Source organism: Lathyrus oleraceus, chromosome 2 (assembly GCF_024323335.1).
Source record: "Lathyrus oleraceus cultivar Zhongwan6 chromosome 2, CAAS_Psat_ZW6_1.0, whole genome shotgun sequence".
In the NCBI taxonomy this organism is placed as follows: Eukaryota; Viridiplantae; Streptophyta; class Magnoliopsida; order Fabales; family Fabaceae; genus Lathyrus; species Lathyrus oleraceus.
Genome location: NC_066580.1, coordinates 432,747,033 through 432,770,041, shown reverse-complemented (window position 1 = coordinate 432,770,041; position 23,009 = coordinate 432,747,033). Strand labels below are relative to the sequence as shown.

Genomic DNA, 23,009 nt, shown 5'->3' with positions numbered 1-23,009 from the left:
GAGTGTGCAATTAACACTTGAATCCTCTATAAATTGAAGCTCATTTGCTCACAATCAACACACACACTGCACCAGCTTTGATTCTCCATAGAAAACCCTTCACATTGAGAGGATAAACCTGAAAAATTCAACTGAATTTAAGCTTGAATCTCCACTGTTTTGGAATTCAATTCTCCAGGAGTCCATTGATTCTAAGCCATTCCATTCCTCTTCTACAAGCTATTGGAGTGAAGCAAAGCACAATTCAGATCGAGATCTAGCAAGTTCTGACCTCCATTGAAGGTAAATTTCAGAAAATTTGATCTCTTCGATTCTCTTTGTTTCTTGCTCAATTCTCTTGATTATTGTGTTGGCTGAAGTCCTACCAATGTAGGCAAGGTGTTTGAGTTGTTTTGATGATGAATCGAAGCAACTCAGATCATGAACCTCATTTTTCAATTCCACATATCTCTCAATATAGTTGGAATTGGAAGAAATGGAGGTGATATTCTTGCTCAGTGATGTTTTCTCTTTAAAATCATGTCCCTGTTTTGCATTTTGGTGATGGTTCATCTTAACCAGACCGGTGGAGCTCACCGGGGAAGATGACCGGAGCTCTGGCTCCGGCGATGAGGTGTCTCACCTCTAGACCACTTGATCCAAGTCCCCCGTTATAATCTGGACCGCTTGATTTGATTACTCATTTTGCCACACTGTTGACTAAGGAACACATGGAACGCGTGTTTTGGATCATCAGATCTGCCACCTCAATTAATGAGGGAGATCTGATGGTCCACGTTTTTTTGTAATTTATGATTTTCCATTTAATTCCATTATTTTCAATAATTCATAATAAATTTAATATTGATCCAAAAAGTATGGGACTTTCACTTAAAGTTTTCAAATATTTTTCTCTTTCATATTCTGAATTAAAATTATTTTTTGGATCATTATTAATATTTTTCATGAATTAATTGATTTTTCACTTGTTTTTAATTGTTCAAAAATATTTTTAAGTGTCCAAAAATTATGAAATTTTTTATCCAAGGTCCTTTGACCTTGTTTGACCTATGATAAATCACATGGCCATTTATTTGGTGTTTTGATGGGATTTTAGGATTTTGACAAAACATATTTGAATTTAATGTATTATTTTGATATTTTTAATTGAATAAATGCCATTTTAATTGTGTTGGTCATTTGGATTGATTTATTTGAGTTTCTCATCTGTTGTTGGGCCTTGGTCAAAGTTGATTTGACTTTGTTAAGTTAGTATTATTGGATTTAGGGGATTGATGGAATGTACATTCCATCTCCCAAAATGAATGAATAATATTAATTTGGTAAAAGTCCTCCTTTGACCAATTTGTGATCCCATTCATCCCTTTCCCTCTTCATATAATTCCCCTTCTTCATCCATTCATTTTCAATTGGCGAATGACATCTCAAAGTCCTAATGCTAGTTGATTGAAAGATTAACATGAGTATGGATGAGATTAGGCCACACCTTTGCATATTTTTTGTGTGTGGTATGTTTAATGAGCATAGTTCTTAATACTATGTCTCCAACATGCATTAACACCAAAAATTTATTGCCCGACCTCAAATAGTTGTGACTTCTACATAAGTCCAATTACGATTGCTTAACATAGCGCTAAATTTGTGACACAAAAGGCATAAGCATTCTAGTTAGTGAGATTGTAAGTCTCCCCTCTTCCATGGTATTGTGTGGAAACTTGGCCTTCTTTCCTTCCTTTGGAAGATGTTTTGGTTCAAGGATCCATGCTTGTGGCAAGTGGGTTGAGTGTTCTCCAAAGAATGTCTTGAAATCAAAAGCAAAACAAAACTAACTATTAACTTACTAACCATTAACCTTTACTTTCAAGCTTTTACTTTTAATGCAATTTATTTTTATCATTTGTCATTGTACATATCATTCTAATTGTTTATGTTTATGCAATTTTCACTTTGTCCACTTGGACCATTTTGTGAGATATACTTTGTTGTCTTGTTTGTTTGTTTGGTCTTTGACCATTAATGCACATAATAATAACAAGAACCCTAAAAGACTTTTTGAGTGGACTGTTGTGTTGATCTCCCCAATTGGACTTAGAACTTAGGCAACATTCCTTTGCTAATGGACTTAGCCAATGCCAATTTGTTGAAAGACCAAGAACTTGCATGTTTGAATTCATCTGATACATCAATCAAGATCTCTCCAGTCTCATCTGCAATATTGATCATTGATAAGCTGTTATGTTGAACCTGTGACTTGTGGATTTCATCTGCTACATTGGATATTTTGAAGAAGATCATTGAAGTGGATAAGCTTGGATGAGGCCATCTTTATTTGATGCCTTTGCTCTTCAAGATTGATATAATTGTGCATTGTGTTGCTTGATTCTAAAAAGTCCAAGGGAATTCTGGGTTTCTATTGACATACTTGTCTATTGGATTGCTCCCATTTGGTCAGATCTTTTCAACTTTAAACTTTTAAATTTCTTGTATCTAGGATAGTCTCAAAATCATTCAAACCATTTTAGGCCTTTGTGCCTTTCCAAACTTAATTTTTGTTAAAACCAACATACTCACTTTGAGATTTATAGCACGAACTACGAGGTTTTGATCCCTCATTTACATGTTGGTACGTAGGCACAAGACCGAAGGTCTTGTCAAACACAAAAATATAATTAATCAATTCTTTTCTCATCCCCCCATTCTATTTGTTTGTGAACATCACTTTGTACAAAATACATATGCACACAAAAAGGGCTCCCTAGGAGTACCTAGGACACTTTGGGTGCTAACACCTTCCCTTTGTGTAACCAACCCCCTTACATGTGATCTCTGATGTTTATTAGTTTTTATTTGAAAACTTCTTACTATTTGGGTTTTGTTCGCATTTTTCCATTTTCCCTTGGAAACAATAAAATCGCGGTGGCGACTCTTGTTAATTGATCTTTAGCTTGTCAATAGCTTAATGATCATGAATTTCCCGCTACAGTTGCACCTCAACCTAACTTATGTTTGATCTCCGACAGACACCCTTCAATCATCAGTGCATATAATAACATTGATAATGGCTGGCAGGATCCTCCTTCGACGCATGTCTTCGGTATTAGACATATTGCTCATAATTTTATGCGGGAGATCAAAGACAAAACATTGCGGAAGAAGGTTGTCAACGCATGTTACGCATTATTAGAACCTTCTTTCAAACACTACCGCGAATAAATAAGATTGTCAAACGCAAATGCAGTACGGTGGATCGACAGTATTCCATTGGAGAAGTGGACTAGGGCATACGACAACGATCAACGTTGGGGCCACATGACAACAAATCTTATGGAATCAATGAACTTTGTCTTCAAAGGCATCAGAAATCTACCTATAACCACTTTGGTGCAGACAACATATTTCAAGCTAGGGGCGTTGTTTGAGACCATACGTTCCAAATGGAGTTCAGTGTTGCAATTTGGGCAGTTGTTCAGTGATGCTTCAATGAAATTCATTAGACATGAAGCTGCCAAAGCAAACACACGCGTGGTCACGGTGTTTGACAGTACTAAAGGTTGATATAGTGTTGCCGAGTCCATGGATCAAAATGAGGGCATGCCGTTGGGACAGTTAAGAGTGGAACTAGACAGAGGTTGGTGCAACTACGGAAAGTTCCAAGCCTTTCGTGCGCCCTACTCCCATGTCACTGCGACATGTTCAAAGGTTCGAAGGGATCCATCCTACTTATTATCTGACGTTTACAAAGTCACCAGTCTATCAAATGTTTACAAAATTAGTTTTTCCGTAGTGGTAAAAGAGGATTACTGGCCAGAATATCAAAGAGACATTGTCTGGCACAACGAAGGTATGCGAAGGAAGAAAAAGGGTCGCTCAAACAACACCCGTATTCGAATTGAAATGGATACGTCGAACAAAATGGTTAGATTATGTAGTTCATGCCGTCAGCCAGATCACAATCGTACTACATGTCCTAGTGTTGGAACGAGCACAACAAGATAAATTCACATGTACCTCTATTGCAATATATGAAAAACTAAATTTATTTCATATTATAAGTTTGTGAGGAAATACCATTACATAAACAACAACACAAACAACTAAAACAATTAAAATACCATTACAATAACTAAGCGATTACAACCATCAAAACAATTTTGAACATGTAATGCATCATCCTATTAACGTCTTTGTCAGTCTTAATATCCACCCATTCACGCACTTCTCCATTTTGGTTGAACGTAGACACAAGCCATTGGATTCTTCTAATCCTTTCACCATCTCCAATTTCTCCATCTAACCAACTATTCAACGTCCGATTAAGACGTTCAAACGAATTTATATTCCAAAGTCGAATCTTTATCGGAGACGCAACGGCGGAAAAGATTAAATCGGCATTTCACTTGTAAATGTATTCAGACATGGTTAATACTCAAAAACTTGAAGGAGATTGAAGTTGAATGAAAGAAAATGTGATTGTAGGATAAAAGTTATGTGAAAAATATGGCTGAAGGGCGGGGTATTTATAGAAGGAGTATGAAAATGCATGCGCCAAAGGGTTAGGCGCCACACATGTCAACACATGTAGGTGCCAGAAGCATTGGCGCAAGCACATGCAAGTACATGCATGCGCCAGCACCCTTGGCGCCACCATGCAATGCTTCTAAAGCATGCGCCAGTGGTGCTGACGCCTCCTCTTGGATTTTTTTTTGAAATATTGGTTATTTTGGATTTTTTTTAAAAAAAGTGGTTATTTTAAAAGAAAAATCACAATTTCGACTATGTTTTGATATTCAATAATTAATGTTTATATTATAGAATGTCAAAATTAATTTTTTAATTAAAATAAAAGCTTATAACAATTTTATAAAAAAATAATTTAAAATTAAAACAAACCAATCATTAAGTAACCAAAATGTAAAAGCTATTCAACACAGAACTATGTATTTTTCGGTTGACACATTATTATGCTATATGTTTCAATAATTCTTAACTTGAATTTAAAATTAAATTTCCAAAATAACGTTTCTATAAAGATTATATATAAATAAATGTATTTTCGATGAAAAATTCATATTTTACTAATATGACTCGAATCTTAAACTTATCAATTAGAATAAAATTTGTCTAGCTACAAAGGAATAAATGATTGAGAGACTTTACTCCTATGAAAAAATTAAAATAATTAAAATAAATTATTTAAATAAGAAATAATATTTGATTTAGAGACAAATTAATACAAAATTACTAAATAATAAAGTCACTTAAAATAAATAAATTATAGATATCTTTTTTTATTTTTAGATATCTATTATTAATATATGACAACTTTTTAAGCATGGACTTCTTGGTTGGATGGATGGAATTCTTATTAAGGAAGGAATTGGCAACATCCATCAACTTGGAATTTTTATTTCTACATTATTTACATTGTTTCAAGAAATAACTATTAAATAGACACCAATCCAAATGACATAATTCTCATTCACTTGACTTAAGATATCTCTGATCTACCATTTTCTCTAAGAATGAGACTAGTGGCTTAACCATTTGTTACAAAGCAGCAGGAAGAAGAGTTTGAACAAGAGGAAATAATTCCACATCTGAGACCCAAGAAAAATCGTGGAAGGCCCAGACACCTCAATGATTATGAAGTTTCAAAGGAGAGAAAAAAATGGTAGAATCTACTAAGTATTCTAGAATGTATTTGATATTGCTTTGTTATGAGTCACATTATTGGCATTTTTAGTGAATCAGGAAGAGTTAGTTAGGGAACTCTTGGACTGTGGTGAAATAAAAATACTATAAGTACTAGTCTCTGATGTAATACAATGGAAGCATGAATGAAAAGAATTAGTAGATTTACCCTTGAATAGTTATCGTTGTAGAATCTGCAGTATCCATAACAATATTTATAACAAATTGGTGCTCTCATTAAATTGATCATGACTCACCCTCCACCACCACCCACCTTCGACGAACTTTCTGCCACCCTCAATCAACTCCTCCATAGCCAACAATCATTTCAAGCTAGCGTTTCCGCCAACATCAACACATTAACATCAAAGTTTCAGGATTTGCCCGCTCGCATTCCACCACCAGGGTTTGCGTCACCTATGCCTTCGATTGAATATGAGATTCATTCTTTTCCCCCTACTACCATGAAGCTTGATATACCTCACTTTAATGACACGTATCCCTTAGGTTAGATCTTTAAGATCAACCAATTTTTTGACTATCACATGACGGTGGAGGACCAACAACTTTGCACCGCGTCTTTCTACATGGAGGGCGAAGCTTTGGCATGGTTTCAATGGATGTACTCCAATAACATGCTACTATCGTAGTTAGCTTTATTACAATCAATGGAGTCCATATTCGCTTTGTCACTCTACGAAGATCCTAAGGACGCTCTGTTCAAACTTTCCCAAACTTCCCCTGTGAAAGAATACCAGGATCAATTAAAATCACTCGTAAATCACATCATAGGGCTACCACCTCCGTTTTACCTCATTTGCTTCATCTCAAGACTAAAATCAGCCATCCGTCAAGAGGTACTGGCGTTTCAACCCCTTTCACTGACTCAAGCGATACACTTGGAAAAACTTTAGGAAGAGATACCTGGATCGTACCCCATTTCTGGAGAAATCGTTCCAACTCACTGCACCCACAACCATCAGTTCCTCCTCCTCATTCAAACCTTCCATCGCCGTTAAACCATATAAACCACCAACATCTATCAAACGACTTTCCCCTGAAGAATTACAAGCTCGAACGTAAAAAGGATTATGTTATAATTGTGATGAATACTTTCACACGAGACGCTGTTGCCGCCAAATGTTTTACCTCTTGATCGTGGAACTTGAAGGGACGGATAACACCATCGAATCTCCTTCTGGGAATGATTGGGAAATCCCTCATTATTCACACTAGATTGACGGGTCAGATCAATACCCGGCCCAAATAAGCCTTCATGCCCATATGAGCCACTCAATACCACAAACCCTTCGGGTCATGGACCAGATCCGAACAAGCCCAATAGCCATTTTAATTGACAGTATCCATTTTCGTGACGACGATTTCACCTCATGTATTAAAAAACAGAGGTATAATTCCTAGACGCACTCTATTTTTTTTAAATATACAATATATTCTGTCAGTTATTTTGAAAACTGAAGGGTAAACTTATTCAGTGTACATGCTTCAAATCTCATCAGCCTCATCTTATGTTTTTATCTCATTAAAAGTGGAGCCTTATTGAATATTTTATTTTTAATCTAAAAGTATGTTACTTTTCATCTCGATTTTCTTTCCAACCGATGTGAATATGTTTGTATGGTATATATAACTTTAGGTTGTAGCATCCAGTTTGATTTGTCTAAACAACACAAATAGAAACCTAACATAGAGTCATAAACATCGAGAGCCATAAACACACACTATAGCGGTAAATTTATGACCATCAAGCTATGGATAAGCTTGACGTCAACAAAACCAGAGTCGCCACCACGCTTTATTGTTTCCAAAGGAAAAGGGAAAAGTACGAACAAAACCCAAAGATAAAAAGTTTTCAAATCAAAATTAATAAAACGCCAGAGATTACAGGTAAAGGGGTTGGTTACATGGAGGGAAGGTGTTAGCATCCAAAGTGTACTAGGTACTCCTAGGGAGCCATTTTTTATGTGTGCATATGTGTTTGGTATAAAAGATGTTTGAGAAAAATAGAGTGTGGGGATGAGAAAAGAATTCATTGATTATATTTTTATGTTTGACAAGACCTTCGGTCTTGTGCCTACATACCAACATAAAAATGAGGGATCAAAACCTCGTAGTTCGTGGTAAATATTTCAAATGAGTTAAAAGGAACAAAGGGCCAAATATTTGAATGAGGTTGTTAGTTCTCTTTGTCTTTTAAAATTTTAAGTCAATATGATTAAGTTTATTTACAAATTTGATTAAGAAAAAGTTTGAAAATTCATTGGCATAAGGCAAAAGTTTCTAATTATTAAAACATGTCTAAGTTTTAAATCACAAACAAAGAATTTTTTTGAAAAGGGGGAGAGATTTTGAAATTTAAGAAGTGGGAAAAGATGAAGAGACTATCCTAAGCACAAATTTAAAAGTTAAGAGTTGAAAAGATCTGACCAATGGGATGGAATCCAATTGACAAGAATGTCATATAGAAACCCATTTTCCCTTAGACTTTGAATCAAGCAATAATCAATAAGCAATTATCAATATCCAGACATAAAGAAGATTAAGGCATCAAATAAAGATAGCCACATCCAAGCAAGCAGTTCTCATAGCTAGCATTCTTCTTTGTCTTCCAATGTATCAGATGAAATATTCCTTGACTAACTCAGAGCAAAGCATCAGACACAAGATTAAAATAACAATTAAGCATAAAGATAGAGTAGCAGATGAATTGAAAACAAATCCCAAGGCTTGCATTACATGAAGGCTCAGTTCATAATAGCTCAGCCTCAGAATGTTGGCATTGGCCAAGTCCTTTTTGTACAGGGAATGTTGCCTAATCCTAAGTCCAAAAGTTCAGATCAAGTTCAACAGTCCACCAGATGTTTTTAGGGTTTTTGTTGTTATTAGGTATTTTAAGGTCCTAAGACCACAAACAAAACCAAAACACACAAACAATATATATATATACAATCACAAGATATGACTCAAATGAGCAAAGTGAAAATGACATAAACATAAACAAGTTATATGAAATGTAAAATGGCAATGAATGATAAATGACTGGAATTCAAATTGCATAAAGTAAATGACTTGAAAGTAAAGCAATATTAACAATAATTAGTCAAATGCTAGTCAAATGTTAATGGTGATTTTTAATTGATTAAGTCATTCTTTTGAGAACACTCAACCATTCATTCCCAAGTATGAATCCTTGAACCAAGATGTAAGACCCTAATTTTGACCCTAAGATCCCTCATGGCATCATAACATTGCATTTGCATCTTGCCTCAAGGATCATAGCATCTTGGCTCCTTTACCTTTGGGTGGGATCTCTTGTGAGTTGGTTTGAGATCACCAAGCATGCTTGAATTGTATATTATTGCTTTTCTTATGTTGTTTACTAACCAAAAGCACAAAAATATGTCACTAACATCTTTTGTTTGTAGTTTGAGCAGTCACAAGGTCCAAAGCTTCTAGGAGATCCTATGTGCATTGATAGGGCCAATTGAAGATGAAGGCAAGCATGGAAATGGTTCCCAAATCTCTCATCCATCAAATATTCCTCCCAAGTATCTCAATTCATCATTTTTATCAAAGCAAATCAAAGGTTTTGAGGCTTGTTTCCCAAGGAAACCCTAATACATCTATTCATCAACTGTGCCTTGCTCATGAAGCAACCTCAACCCATGATCAAATGCAATCAAGGGAAGTCATTTTATTCATAATTTCATGCATATTTGAACTTAATTGAGTGTCCTCAATCATCAATTCATCAAGATATGAGGTTTGGACTTGAGAAGTTGATCAGTCAATTCATCTGACTATTTTAAAATACACTGAGACCTAACTTTTTATGTGTTTGTCAAATGGAGATGAACCCAAGATAAAACATGTTATTAAGGACTATATGAACAACTTTCATGTTCGTCAAAAATTGATTTGAAACTTGGAAGGTCATCATCCATTTCAAAACATTATAGGTCATTTTGACTGAAACCCTAATTTTGGGTCAACTTCCCAAGGACATAACTCCTTCATTTTTCATGATTTTGAGGTGAGATCAAATGAATTGGAAAGATTAAGATGTCTAATTCAAATTTTATGTTGAGCAAAATTTCAAAATCTCAAAAGAAATACATGTGATAATGCAAAACATTATAGGTCACTTTAGACCAAAAGCATTGAAATGTGAAAAAGTCCAACTTCAAGTACCCATAACTTCTTCATCAAAAATCCAAATTATGCAAAATTTAAGTCCAAATTGATTAAGTTGAAACGATCTACAACTTTGATGTTGAAGATTTTGTCATTTGGAGCTTGCATCATTGAAACAGAAGGGCTTGAACTTTGGCCAATTTTCAAAATCTCACATGTACATGTTTTGCACCCTACACTTCATGACCACTTTTCATCAATTTCCAAGGCTCAAATGGAGTTTTGATCAACATAACATTTTATCCTCATGCAAAAAGCTTTCCAACCATTACTCATGAGGTGGTGTTTCTATTTTGGACATGGCATTTTCGAAGACTTGAACATAATGGCACATTTTTGAAAATCATTTAAATTTGCATTGCATGATCCATTAATACACAATCTGCACGTCCAAATTGCTTCTATCATTGTTCAGCTTCCAAATCCAAGTGGAATTGGGCCCTCCATGCGCCTGTACAGGCCCATGCATGGAGGCCCTTTCCATTCATGCAATGGAATGATCATGCATTTCAGCTTGCCTTGCCTATAAATACAATGCGATTTCTCTTCATTTCACTAACCTGAAGGCGCCCTAAATGCTGTGAAATTGAATCCTCACCCTCACACCAAAGGAACTCTCTCATTTTTCTCTCAATTTTCAGATCTGAATTTTGATTTCCTCAATTGATTTTCAGATCTTAAAGTTCCTAAACCTCATCACCTTGATCCATAGAGTGAACTGCAAGCATCCATAGCAAGGAATTGTGACTCCAAGCTCTACAAATCAGAGGTTTACCTCACATTTTAATTCCTTCGAATCTACTTATATATTGGTTATTTCTTGCTGTTGTTGTGTGATCTGAAGTCCTCTGCATAGAGGCAACATTCTTGAGCTTTTAATTTTCAAAATCCATTAAGTTCACTTGAACACCACAGATTTTCCATCTCTGATTTCTCTTAATGTAGAAACCTAGAGTGGATTTGGTTGGTACAGGGGTGATGTACATCACCCCAACTTTCGATTGGTATCTGGATCGCGGCTTTTCATGAACATTTATTTCTCTGCAACTTGAAGCTTGGCCAGAAGTTGGCCGGAGAAGACGGTGGCGCTGGTCACCGTCTGGTCTCCAGATTGGATCTAAGCCGTCCATCTCATTTTCCAGATCAGATCCCATTCATTCATTATTAGGACTATTTTAATGGCCCTGTGCGCTTTAGTTGACCAAGGAACATGGTAGGCGCGCGTGTGTGAGCCTCATGATTTGCCAGCTCAATTAATGAACTCAGATCAAATGCTCCACGTTTTTCCATATTTTCTAATTTCTGATTTTAATTTCTTTTATTTCTTTTAATTCCATTTTTTTTTAAAAATTCATATCTCCTTCATTATTGATCCAAAAAATATGAGACCAATTGCATTTTTCTCCTTTTAATTTCTAGTTTCTAAAAATGATTTTTAATTTTTTTTATCATTTGATATTTTTTTAGGAATTTTCTCTTTTCTGCTTATTTTTAATTCATTTTAAATAGTTTTTGATATCCAAAAAATACAAAAATATTTTTTCGACCTCTTTGAATGATGATAGATCTATGAAAAATATTCTCATCAATTTATTAATTGATTTGAGATTTATTTGAGATTTTAATTCAATTAGGTTATTTTTATGCATTTTTAATTGATTTAAAATAGTTTCTGACTTCTAAAAATGCTAAAAAAAATTGTCAAACTTTGTTTGACCTTGTTGAACTTGGGATAATTCACTTGGACTTTTCAAAGTTGATTTGAAGTGAGTTTGAAGTTGACCTTTCTTTATTATTTTAATTCAAGTTTTATTTTAATATTGAAAAATACCAAAAATATTTTATTTGTTTCTTGACTTCTAATCTTCATTTTGCTTCTGTTTTCTATTGTTTGACCTTGATCTTCTCTATCTTTGGTTAATGATTGTTGATTATCTTATTCCATTTCCATTAATGTACTTTAATTTTCATTCATTCATTCTTCTTCTTCTCCTTTTTTTCTTTTTGATCAATGAGTTGAAGATTGGTGGTTGGCCTTGATACATGGAGGTTTAACCTTCCTTGATTCAAATCTAATTCAACTTGATCATGGATCAAGTGAATGGCTTTGCATTAAGGATAGGTTGCTTCCTAATCAAGCAAAGAACCTAAATCAACACAAGATCATTTCTCATCTTCTTTTTGGCATGACAAGTTGTAGGAGTTTGATTCACTAATCAAAATCTCTAACTTGTGTTGTTGCCTACATTATTATTGACCGGCCTCAGATAGTTGTGACTTCTACATAAGTCCAATTACGATTGCTTAACATAGCGCTAAATTGCCTTATGGCACACTAACTCTAACACTAACCATTAACCATTAACATTTAATTTCTGCTCTTTACATTTATGCAATTTACCATTTTTGTACATATTATTCATTTGCTTTTTGCTCTTTGCTCACTTGAGCACATGTTTATGTTAATGCAATTTGCCTTTTGCTCACTTGAGCATATAATTGTGTATATATTATCGTGCTTGTGTTTTTGTTTTGATTGTTGTGTACCAAATGCAAAAATGGACAAATGGACTTAGTTTCTAGGACATTCCCTATGCAAATTGGAGTAAAAATGCCTAATATTGAAGATGGATTAGAAGGACCAAATCTCTAAATTCACTCTTGTCCATTCTTGATTTACTTCATGGAACTTTTTGATGTGTGTGCTTTTGTGCTAGGGAATCCTATTTTGAGCCAAAATGAAGAACCATTGCCATGTTCATCCAAAGTGAAAGATACAAGAGGTATTGGGGATCTTCTAAGAGCTTGCTTGATTAATTTGATTGCTTGAGCTTACACTTATTTTGCTTGCATATTCCAAAGGATGGGAGCTACTTGGATCATCAATATGGTCTCAAGAGAGGAACTCCATTTGTGGTCTTGTTTCTTATCCTTCATCTCTTATATGATTAGGACTTTAGCCATTCTTCTTCTTCCCTCCACTCTAACCCAAGCCAAAACTTTTTGTGCTAACATTTAACACTTGTTTTCAAACATTAGAAACCTAAGCATTATGCTTTTGATTTTCCAACTTCCTTTTCATAACACTTATTTTGAATTGAACCTTTAAGCCAACTTTGACCATATTTTGTAAATACTTTTCATTGGTAAATATAACTCATCCAAATACTTTTGTGGTTTCAATGGCCACTTTCTTAATCAAAAACTTTTTCATAACCTTTAGCAATTAGGTTTGAGTTATCCTTGAGGTAGATATAATACTCACCTATATCCATAGTGATGGACAATGAGTCTTCCATGCTTATTATAGGGTTAACCCCTCACTAGCATGTTGAAGCTATCCTCACATGGTGGATTTGTGGTTTTTAGGTTGAGTTTTCTCCCTTGGATAACAAAAAACCTTAAGGCTTTTGGACCCAATCAATTCACCAACTTGTTTTGAGATTTTTACCCCGAACTACGAGGTTTTGATCCTAATCTTTTTTAAGATGGTACGTAGGCAATGGGTTTATCCATCGAAACACAAATTGTAAATAACTTGTATGTTCTTTTCTCATCTCTTCAATCATGTTTGCACAAATAAATTTTTACAAAATACCAACCTTACAACAAGTGTGAAAAGGGCTCCCTAGGAGTACCTAGGATGTTTTGGGTGCTTAAAACCTTCCCATTGCATAACCAACCCCCTTACCCCGATCTCTGACATTTTTACTAGTTTTTGATTCGATAAAGCTTTTAGGTTTTTGTTCGCTTTCTAACCATTCCTTTGGATAAATAGAAGTGCGGTGGCGACTCGACTTGTATGGTTTACTTTTGATTTAGTCAATAAATCTAAAGGTAATGAATACCCCGCTACAGAAAAGTGGCGACTCTGCTGGGGACATTTGCCTAGTGGGTTTTGCCTACTTTTCATATTTGTTGTATTGTATTGTATATTATTTTGTGACATATTTTTGTGCAATTTGGGATTACTGTATTGTATGTAATGATTGAATTGCTTGAATATTGATTCCTTGTATGCTTGGTGATCTTTGTGAGATGAGTTCTATACCCGAACTCGAGTGCACTTAGGATAGGAGAATGGCATAGTCTTGTCAACTTGTGTGGAGTTATTCCTTAGCAAGTTGACTTGCAAGCCCATTCACTTGGTGGAGGTCATGTTGGGATCAATAATGTCACACGAGTAGTCGTGGTTAGGCATTACTCTTTCCAATATAGACCTTAGAAGCCAAGGACCTTAGTTTATGAAGCCCATCTTGGCCTATTCTTAGGACGTAGTGCGAAGGTCGTTCAAGTGTAAGATTTGATACGATTGTTACGCGATACTACACTCATAAGAGTCTCTCTTGAGAATATTTTTGGAATACGAGTAGTTGTTTATCCGATAATATCCGAAAGATGGGATGATGACTATGGGAACCTCTTGTAGAACATGTTTGGCAGGTTTAAACCCTAGTACACTCCCTTTGGGTGGTTCATAACCGAGACTCCATGCTCGTGACTCGCAATAAACCCTTGATTCATGGTTGATCCATTCTTGTATCCTTAATATCAATGGAACTTGGGTGTTGATAAGGTGTAAACCATAATCCACCAAAATGGATGATTGATATTAAGGATGACATGATCCATCCCATGACCTTTGTTTGGTATGCTTTGCTTGATCCTTGAGTGTGATTGTTGCATTCATGCATTCATGCACCCATTTGCATCCATATCATCAATAATGAGAAAATTTTCAAGGAACTTAAGAGGTCTATTTGCAAATTTTCAGACATGGAAAGACAAAGAAGGAATACGATGAAGTATAGTTTCAGACAACCCGACTTGAAAGAGCTAAGGAATTTGACATCCTATGTATTAGATCCCTTGGGTTTCAAGGCTCGTTATGGGAAGCTTCTATCTATTCTGACTACTCAAGTGGACAAAGGTTTGATGAGTGTATTGGTGCAGTTCTATGATCCCTTGTACCGTTGCTTCACATTTCCGGATTTCCAGCTTTTGCCCACGCTTGAGGAGTATGCCTATCTTGTGGGTATACCTATCCTAGACCAGTTACCATTCAGTGGCTTAGAAAGGGTTCCTACTTCTCAAGAGATAGCTGATATGTTACATATAGATGAATCTCTGGTTGATGCTCATATGACTACCAAAGGCGGAATTCAAGGTCTTCCTTCTGAGTTCCTCATTGCTCAAGCTACTTCATATGGGAAGGCCATGAGTGAGGACGCCTTTGAAGCCATATTTGTACTTCTCATCTATGGGCTAGTGTTATTCCCCAACATCGACAAGTTTGTGGATGTGAACGCCATTAGGATTTTCTCTACTCTTAATCCCGTTCCGACTCTGTTGGGTGACACTTACTTCTCTTTGCATATGAGGAATGCAAAGGGTGGAGGTACCATTGTGTGTTGTTTGCCTCTGCTGTAAAAGTGGTTTATTTCACACTTACCACAGAAGGTCGCCTTCAAGGAGAATAAAAGATGTCTACGGTGGTCCACGAGACTTATGTCTCTCACTAATGATGATATCTTTTGGTATAATCGTGTGTATGATGGTGTGCAGATTATCGACTCTTGTGGTGAATTCTCCAATGTGCCACTTCTTGGTACATGTGGTGGGATTAACTACAACCCTATTTTGGCACGTCGTCAGCTTGGGTTCCCTCTAAAGGATAAACCTAATAACATTCTGTTAGAAGGCGTATTTTTCCAGGAGGGTAAAGATCCCCAAGGCTTGAAAGGAAGGATGGTCCGCGCTTGGCGCAAGATCCATAGGAAGGGAAGAAAGGAGTTGGGTCCGAAGAACTGTATTGCTTTGGAACCCTATACCTCTTGGGTTAGGAGGAGAGCTTCCGAGTACCTCATGCCTTATGAGTATCCAAGACCTACACCTTTGGTTGTGGCTGGGCCTTCAACCCTCTCTGACCAAGGAGTAGAGGAGTTTAGAGACGAAGACCGTTCATGTGCCTGGATCCGTGAACGAGAGGAGTTGCTTCAGTAGATTAGAGAGAAGGATGCTTTGATAGAGTTCCTTGAGCACCAGGTTATTGATGAGCCTGATGATGCGTTGACTTCTCTTCTTCCTCAGTCTTCCAAGTTTTGGAAGAGGAAGTATGATCGACTCACCTAAGAGAAGGCCGATATGGAGGCAGCCTATGAGAGGGAGGTGAAGAGGCTTCATGCAGCTTATCTTCCACTCTCCAGAGCTTTAGATGATTGTTTCTAGGGTTCCATAGGATGTTCATTTTCCTTCTCTCTTGTATTGTATTTGGTTACCAAGACTGTACTTCTTTGGTGTAAAAATATTTTTCAAATATTATTGATGTGATATTTCCATATATGTCTAAATGATTAATATTTTCAATATTTTGCAAATAGGACTCTAAAGTTCCTTTAATTAAAAAATAAATCATATGCACAAGCATTGCATGCATCATGTGCATAAGCAGGTTTTGCTCCAGGCTTCTTGTTCTATGGTCTAACTCTGTGTTCTTCATTTATTTTGAAGACAAGCTGACTCACCGGTACTACACCCGAGCCAACTCTGCAAGACTAATGGATCATTTGGAGCAAGAGAACCATGAACTCAAGGAGGAAGTGGCCAGATTGACTGCCCTGATGGAGTCTTTCATGGCCGCCCAGAGCCAGTCGTCTCCAACACCTTCAAATCCTCCCCAGAGGACAATCATCTCCGAGATTGCTTCTTTAACCGTGCCTGCGGCCAGCGCCCACTTTGCACCAACAACTATGCCAGCCGGGTTTCCTTGGGGGATGCCTCCCAACTTCGTTCCTGAGGGTCTTGCGCCCACCTTTGCTTCTTTGTCGGCATCTAGCCTGGTCCTTGCCGTTCCACCTCCTGTCGTGCATACTATGCCCAGAGTAGACGACACCATCTACCATTCTAAGACGTCTGAGGGCCCAGATGTCTATGAAAAGATGGATGCTATGAATGATCAATTTCTTGAGCTCCGCAAGGAATTGAAAACTCTCGGAGGAAAGGACCTCTTCGGCAAGTATGATGTTGAACTCTGCTTGGTTCCTAACATCAAAATTCCTGTAAAATTCAAAGTGCCTGACTTTGAAAAATACAAGGGAAATACTTGCCCTCTCAGCCACCTGGTCATGTACGCCAGGAAGATGTCAACTCATACCGACAATGATCAACTTCTTATTCACTACTTCCAGGACAGTTTGTCTGGTGCTGCCCTGAGATGGTATATGGGCTTGGACAACACGAACATCCGATCCTTCAATGACCTTGGCGAAGCCTTCGTCAAGCAATACAAGTATAATATGGATATGGCTCCCGATAGGGATCAATTGAGAGCCATGTCTCAGAAGGACAAGGAAACTTTCAAAGAGTACGCCCAGAGGTGGCGAGAGTTAGCAGCACAGATTGTGCCTCCTCTGGAGGAGAAAGAAATGACCAATATCTTCCTGAAGACCTTGAGCTAATTTTACTATGAGCGGATGATTGCCAGTGCTCCTTCTGATTTCACCGAGATGGTGAACATGGGGATGCGTCTGGAGGAAGGAGTCAGGGAAGGGCGCCTGACCAGAGAAGAAGGCTCTTCTGCCAAACGATATAGGGCGTTTGGAAAGAAGAAAGATGGTGAGGCACATGTTGTGACCTCCCATGTTAAACCAAGAAGAGCCTCAGTGAGGAGAAAGACCGTGCGTCCTGCCGGTAATCAGCATCAGGTGGCTCACATAGCATCTATTTTCAGAGATAATCAGCAATATTAGCATCACAACAATAACCAACAACAACAACATCAACAATATCAACAACAACAACACCGTCCTCAACAGCAGGCCTACCAGCCTCGAAACAACAATCAAGCCAGTACAAGCTATGAGAGGAAGAGGGTCACCTTCGATCCTATTCCTATTACCTATGCGGAATTGTATCCCTCTCTGATAGAGAGGAAATTGAATACTCCACGAGACCCACCGGCTATACCTACCAACCCTCAGTGGTGGTATAAGCCCGAGCTACACTGTGTTTATCATTCCGGTGCTCCCGGACATGACGTGGAAAACTGTTACCCGCTGAAGACCAAAGTTCAAGACCTGGTGAGATGTGGTATCTTGTGTTTCGAGGACGTAGGTCCCAATGTGAAGAAGAACCCATTGCTCGAGCATGGGAAATCCTCTATCAACATGGTCCAAGACTGCCCTGGTAAATATAAAGTCAAATATGTCAGCCACATTCGACAATCTTTGGTCCAGATGCAGACTGTTGTGTGAATACAGTCATTATGAGCATGACCATGACAGATGCCGAGTTTGCACTGTCAATCAAAGGGGATGTCGCCAAGTCCGTAAAGACATCCAAGAAATGCTGGATGAAGGAGTAATTGAGATACTTCATTATGATGATGAAGTCAATGTGATATCTCTGGTATTTCGGATCCCTGAGCCTGTTGTCATTCAGTATGATGGCAGCAAGTAGAAGGTTTCTCCCTCTTTGATCATTAAACTAGCTGGCCCTGTGCCATACTCTTTTGATAAAGCTGTCCCCTATCGCTACAATGCTGTGGCATTGGAGGATGGGAAGGAGGTGCCCCTTCCCTCTACTTCTGTTGTCAATATCGCCGACGTCAGCGGCCTGACCCGTAGCGGTTGTGTTTTCTTGGCTCCGTCGAAACCCCAAGTTGATGTCTGAAGGGCTGATGTTGCTGATTATGCTGAACGCCCGGTTGGGAATGCTATTATTGCTCCGAATCCGGCACTTGTTGCTAATAAACCTGCCTCTGTTGTAAAAACTCCTGTCTCTGCTGGCCAGAGTAGCACCGTGAAAGAAGACTGTGATGAGATGTCGAGGCTCATCAAAAGGAGTGAATACAACGTTGTAGATCAACTTCTATAGACGCCATCAAAGATCTCTGTGCTATCTTTGTTGATGAATTCAGAACCACACCGTGAAGCTCTGCAGAAGGTGTTGGATGTGGCGTATGTAGATCATGACGTCACAATAGAACAATTTGACAGTATTATTGCAAACATCACCGCTTGTAACAATTTGAGTTTTTGTGATGCTGATCTCCCCGAGGAGGGAAGAGACCACAATTTGGCACTACACATATCTATGAGCTGTAAGGAGGATGCCATGTCCAATGTGCTGGTGGACACTGGATCATCGCTGAATGTGTTGCCGAAATCCACTCTCGCTAGATTGTCATACCAGGGGCTTCCCATGAGGCAGAGTGGAGTAGTGGTTAAAGCTTTTGATGGATCCCGCAAAACTGTGATTGGAGAGGTTGAACTCCCAATCAAGATCGGACCAAGTGATTTCCAGATCACTTTTCAGGTCATGGATATTCACCCATCATATAGCTGTCTGTTGGGCAGACCATGGATTCACGAGGCAGGCGCCGTGACATCCTACACCGGAAACTGAAATTTGTCAAAAGCAAGAAACTGGTGGTGGTAGGGGGGGAGAAGGCTCTCCTGGTTAGCCATTTGTCTTCCTTTTCTTACATAGATGTTGAGGATGAAGTTGGAACGCCGTTCCAAGCTTTATCTATTGCTGAGCCTACTAAGAAAGGAACTTCTTCATTTGCATCCTACAATGATGCTAAGTTGGCCATTGAGCATGGCACAACTACCGATTTAGGACAAATGATCAAGCTGGAAGACAACAAATCCCGGGATGACATAGGGTATTCTTCTGGCGCTTTCAACAAGCTTGGGCTGTTTAAGAATGGTGGGTTCATCCACACTGTCCAAGATGAGGAAGCTGCTGCTGTTGAGGAAGAGGATGCAGAGGAAGATTCTAGCAACTTTGTCATCCCTGGAGGGGTCTGCAATAATTGGGTCGCTGTTGATGTTCCAACAATTATCCATAAGTCAAAGTAATGTTCATTTTGTTCAAAAAACCCTTCTCCCATGCCAAAAGGAGGAGTGATGACATTGTTGGCTCATAAATACAATGATATTTTCATTCAATAAATTCATGTTAAATGTTTGTTTTTCCAATTATTTTCACTTTTCGCTTTTTGCATGAAATTGGTGGTCACATAAAACCCTAAAAATAGAATAAAATCAATCTTTTCATCTGCATAATGATTTTCCTTGTTTGAATTCTAAAATCTCTTTTATATCCAAAATCATTATGCAGGTTGATTAAACCCATTGAACATAATGATCCAACACCATCTCCCAACTTTGAGTTCCCTGTATTTGAGGCGGAAGAAGATGATGTTGAAGAGATTCCTGACGAGATCACCCGTCTACTTGAGCATGAAGAGAAGATCATTCAGCCGCATCTTGAGAATCTGGAAACAGTCAACTTGGGGTCTGAAGATTGTGTGCGAGAAGTGAAGATTGGGGCACTCCTTGAAGAGTCTATGAAGAAGGGGTTGATTGAGTTGCTACGAGAATACGTCGAAGTGTTTGCCTGGTCATATGAAGACATGCCTGGTCTAGATACTGATATCGTGCAACATTTCCTGCCGTTAAAGCCTGAGTGCGTGCCTGTGAAGCAGAAGCTCAGAAGAACTCATCCCGATATGGCAGTGAAGATTAAAGAGGAAGTTCAGAAGCAAATTGATGCGGGGTTTCTTGTGACTTCTACATATCCTCAATGGGTGGCCAATATTGTGCCCGTGCCTAAGAAAGATGGAAAAGTCCGAATGTGTGTGGACTATAGAGACTTGAATAAAGCTAGTCCGAAAGATGATTTCCCTCTACCACATATTGATATGTTGGTAGATAATACAACTAAATTCAATGTCTTCTCGTTTATGGACGGATTTTCCGAATATAACCAGATTAAAATGGCACCCGAGGATATAGAGAAGACAACATTCATCACACCTTGGGGAACATTCTGTTATCGAGCGATGCCCTTCGGTTTGAAGAACGCCGGAACCACGTATCAAAGAGCTATGACTACCTTGTTTCATGATATGATGCATAAAGAGATCGAGGTATATGTTGATGATATGATTACAAAGTCGAGAACGGAAGTTGAACATGTAGAGCACTTGCTGAAGCTTTTTCAGCGTTTGAGGAAGTATAAGCTTCGCTTGAATCCTAACAAGTGTACATTTGGAGTCCGTTCCGGCAAGTTATTGGGCTTTATTATCAGTGAGAGAGGTATTGAGGTTGATCCTGCCAAGGTCAAAGCAATACAAGAGATGCCTGCGCCCAAAACTGAGAAGCAAGTCCGAGGTTTTCTTGGCCGCTTGAATTATATTTCCAGATTTATATCCCACATGACTGCCACATGTGCGCCGATATTCAAGCTCCTCCGGAAAGATCAATCTCATGATTGGACCGAGGATTGCCAAAAAGCCTTTGACAGTATTAAAGAGTATCTGTCCGAGCCGCCGATTTTGTCTCCGCCTATGGAAGGAAGACCATTGATTATGTATCTGGCAGTTCTTGAAGACTCAATGGGTTGTATCCTTGGTCAGCAAGACAAATCAGGGAAGAAAGAATATGCTATTTACTACCTGAGTAAGAAGTTTACCGATTGTGAGTCTCGATACTCAATGCTTGAGAAAACATGTTGTGGTTTGGCTTGGGCTGCTAAGCGCTTACGCCAGTATATGTTGAATCATACGACTTGGTTGATATCCAAAATGGATCCAATCAAGTATATCTTTGAGAAGCCTGCTTTAACTGGGAGGATTGCCCGTTGGCAGATGTTGTTATCTGAGTATGATATTGAGTATCGAGCTCAGAAAGCTATAAAAGGTAGTATCTTGGCTGACCACTTGGCACATCAACCTATTGAGGATTATCAGTCAGTTCAGTATGACTTCCCAGATGAGGAGATTTTATGTTTGAAAATGAAAGATTACGATGAGCCTACGCTCGATGAAGGGCCAGAGCCTGGTTCCCGATGGAGCATGGTATTTGATGATGCTGTAAATTAGTACGGAAATGGTATTGGGGCAGTGATTATTACGCCTCAGGGCACACATTTTCCTTTTACAGCAAGGCTAACTTTCAAATGCACGAATAATATGGCTGAATATGAGGCCTGTATCATGGGATTGGAAGAGTGTGTTGATCTTCGGATCAAACATCTTGATGTTTATGGTGATTCGACCCTTGTTGTTAATCAGATTAAGGGTGAATGGGAGACGAATCAGCCTGGCCTCATCCCATATAGAGATTATGCGAGGAGGATTTCAACATTCTTTACTGAGGTTGACTTCCATCATATTCCTCGAGAGGAGAATCGGATGGCAGATGCACTTGCTACACTTGCTTCGATGATCGTAGTGAGACTCTGGAATGAAGTTCCCAATATCACTGTGATGCGCTTGGACAGACCAGCTCATGTATTTGCAGTAGAAGAGGTGCAAGATGATAAGCCATGGTACTATGATATCAAGTGTTTTCTTCAAAATCAGATTTACCCGCCTGGGGCATCTGTGAAAGATAGGAAGACTTTGAGGAGATTATCAAAAAGTTTCTACCTCAATGGCGATGTGCTTTATAAGAGGAATTTTGACATGGTCCTGCTCAGATGCGTGGATAGACACGAAGCAGACCTGTTAATGACTGAGGTCCATGAGGGTTCATTTGGTACTCATTCCAATGGGCATGCCATGGCTAGGAAGATGTTGAGAGCAGGCTACTATTGGCTGATAATGGAGTCTGACTGCTGCAAGTATGTGAAGAAATGCCATAAGTGTCAGATATATGCGGATAAGATTCATATTCCCCGGACACTTCTGAATGTGATTTCATCACCATGGCCTTTCTCCATGTGGGGAATTGACATGATTGGCATGATAGAGCCAAAAGCGTCCAACGGTCACAAATTTATTCTCGTAGCAATTGATTACTTCACCAAATGGGTTGAAGCGGCGTCATATGCAAATGTGACCAGGTAGGTGGTTGTGAAATTTATCAAGAATCAACTCATATGCCGTTATGGTGTGCCACACAAGATCATTACTGATAATGGATCTAACTTGAACAACAAGATGATGAAAGAGCTGTGTAGCGAGTTCAAGATAGCACATCATAATTCTTCTCCTTACAGACCCAAGATGAATGGGGCTGTTGAAGCTGCTAATAAGAATATCAAGAAGATAGTCTAGAAGATGGTTGTTACATACAAAGATTGGCATGAGA

General features: G+C 38.3%; 1 protein-coding gene across 1 annotated transcript in view; it reads right to left on the bottom strand.

Moving 5' to 3' along the window:
- Positions 1–6,411: 6,411 nt before the first annotated feature.
- LOC127123563 (uncharacterized) overlaps positions 6,412–23,009 on the bottom strand; it is a 70,080-nt gene continuing 53,482 nt past the window's right edge. Inside the window, exons 6-8 of the mRNA XM_051053774.1 lie at positions 6,841–6,889; positions 6,657–6,748; positions 6,412–6,432 (exon numbers count right to left, since the gene is read on the bottom strand). Of these exons, the coding sequence (XP_050909731.1) occupies positions 6,412–6,432; positions 6,657–6,748; positions 6,841–6,889 (162 nt within the window). The remainder of the gene's footprint in view (positions 6,433–6,656; positions 6,749–6,840; positions 6,890–23,009) is intronic.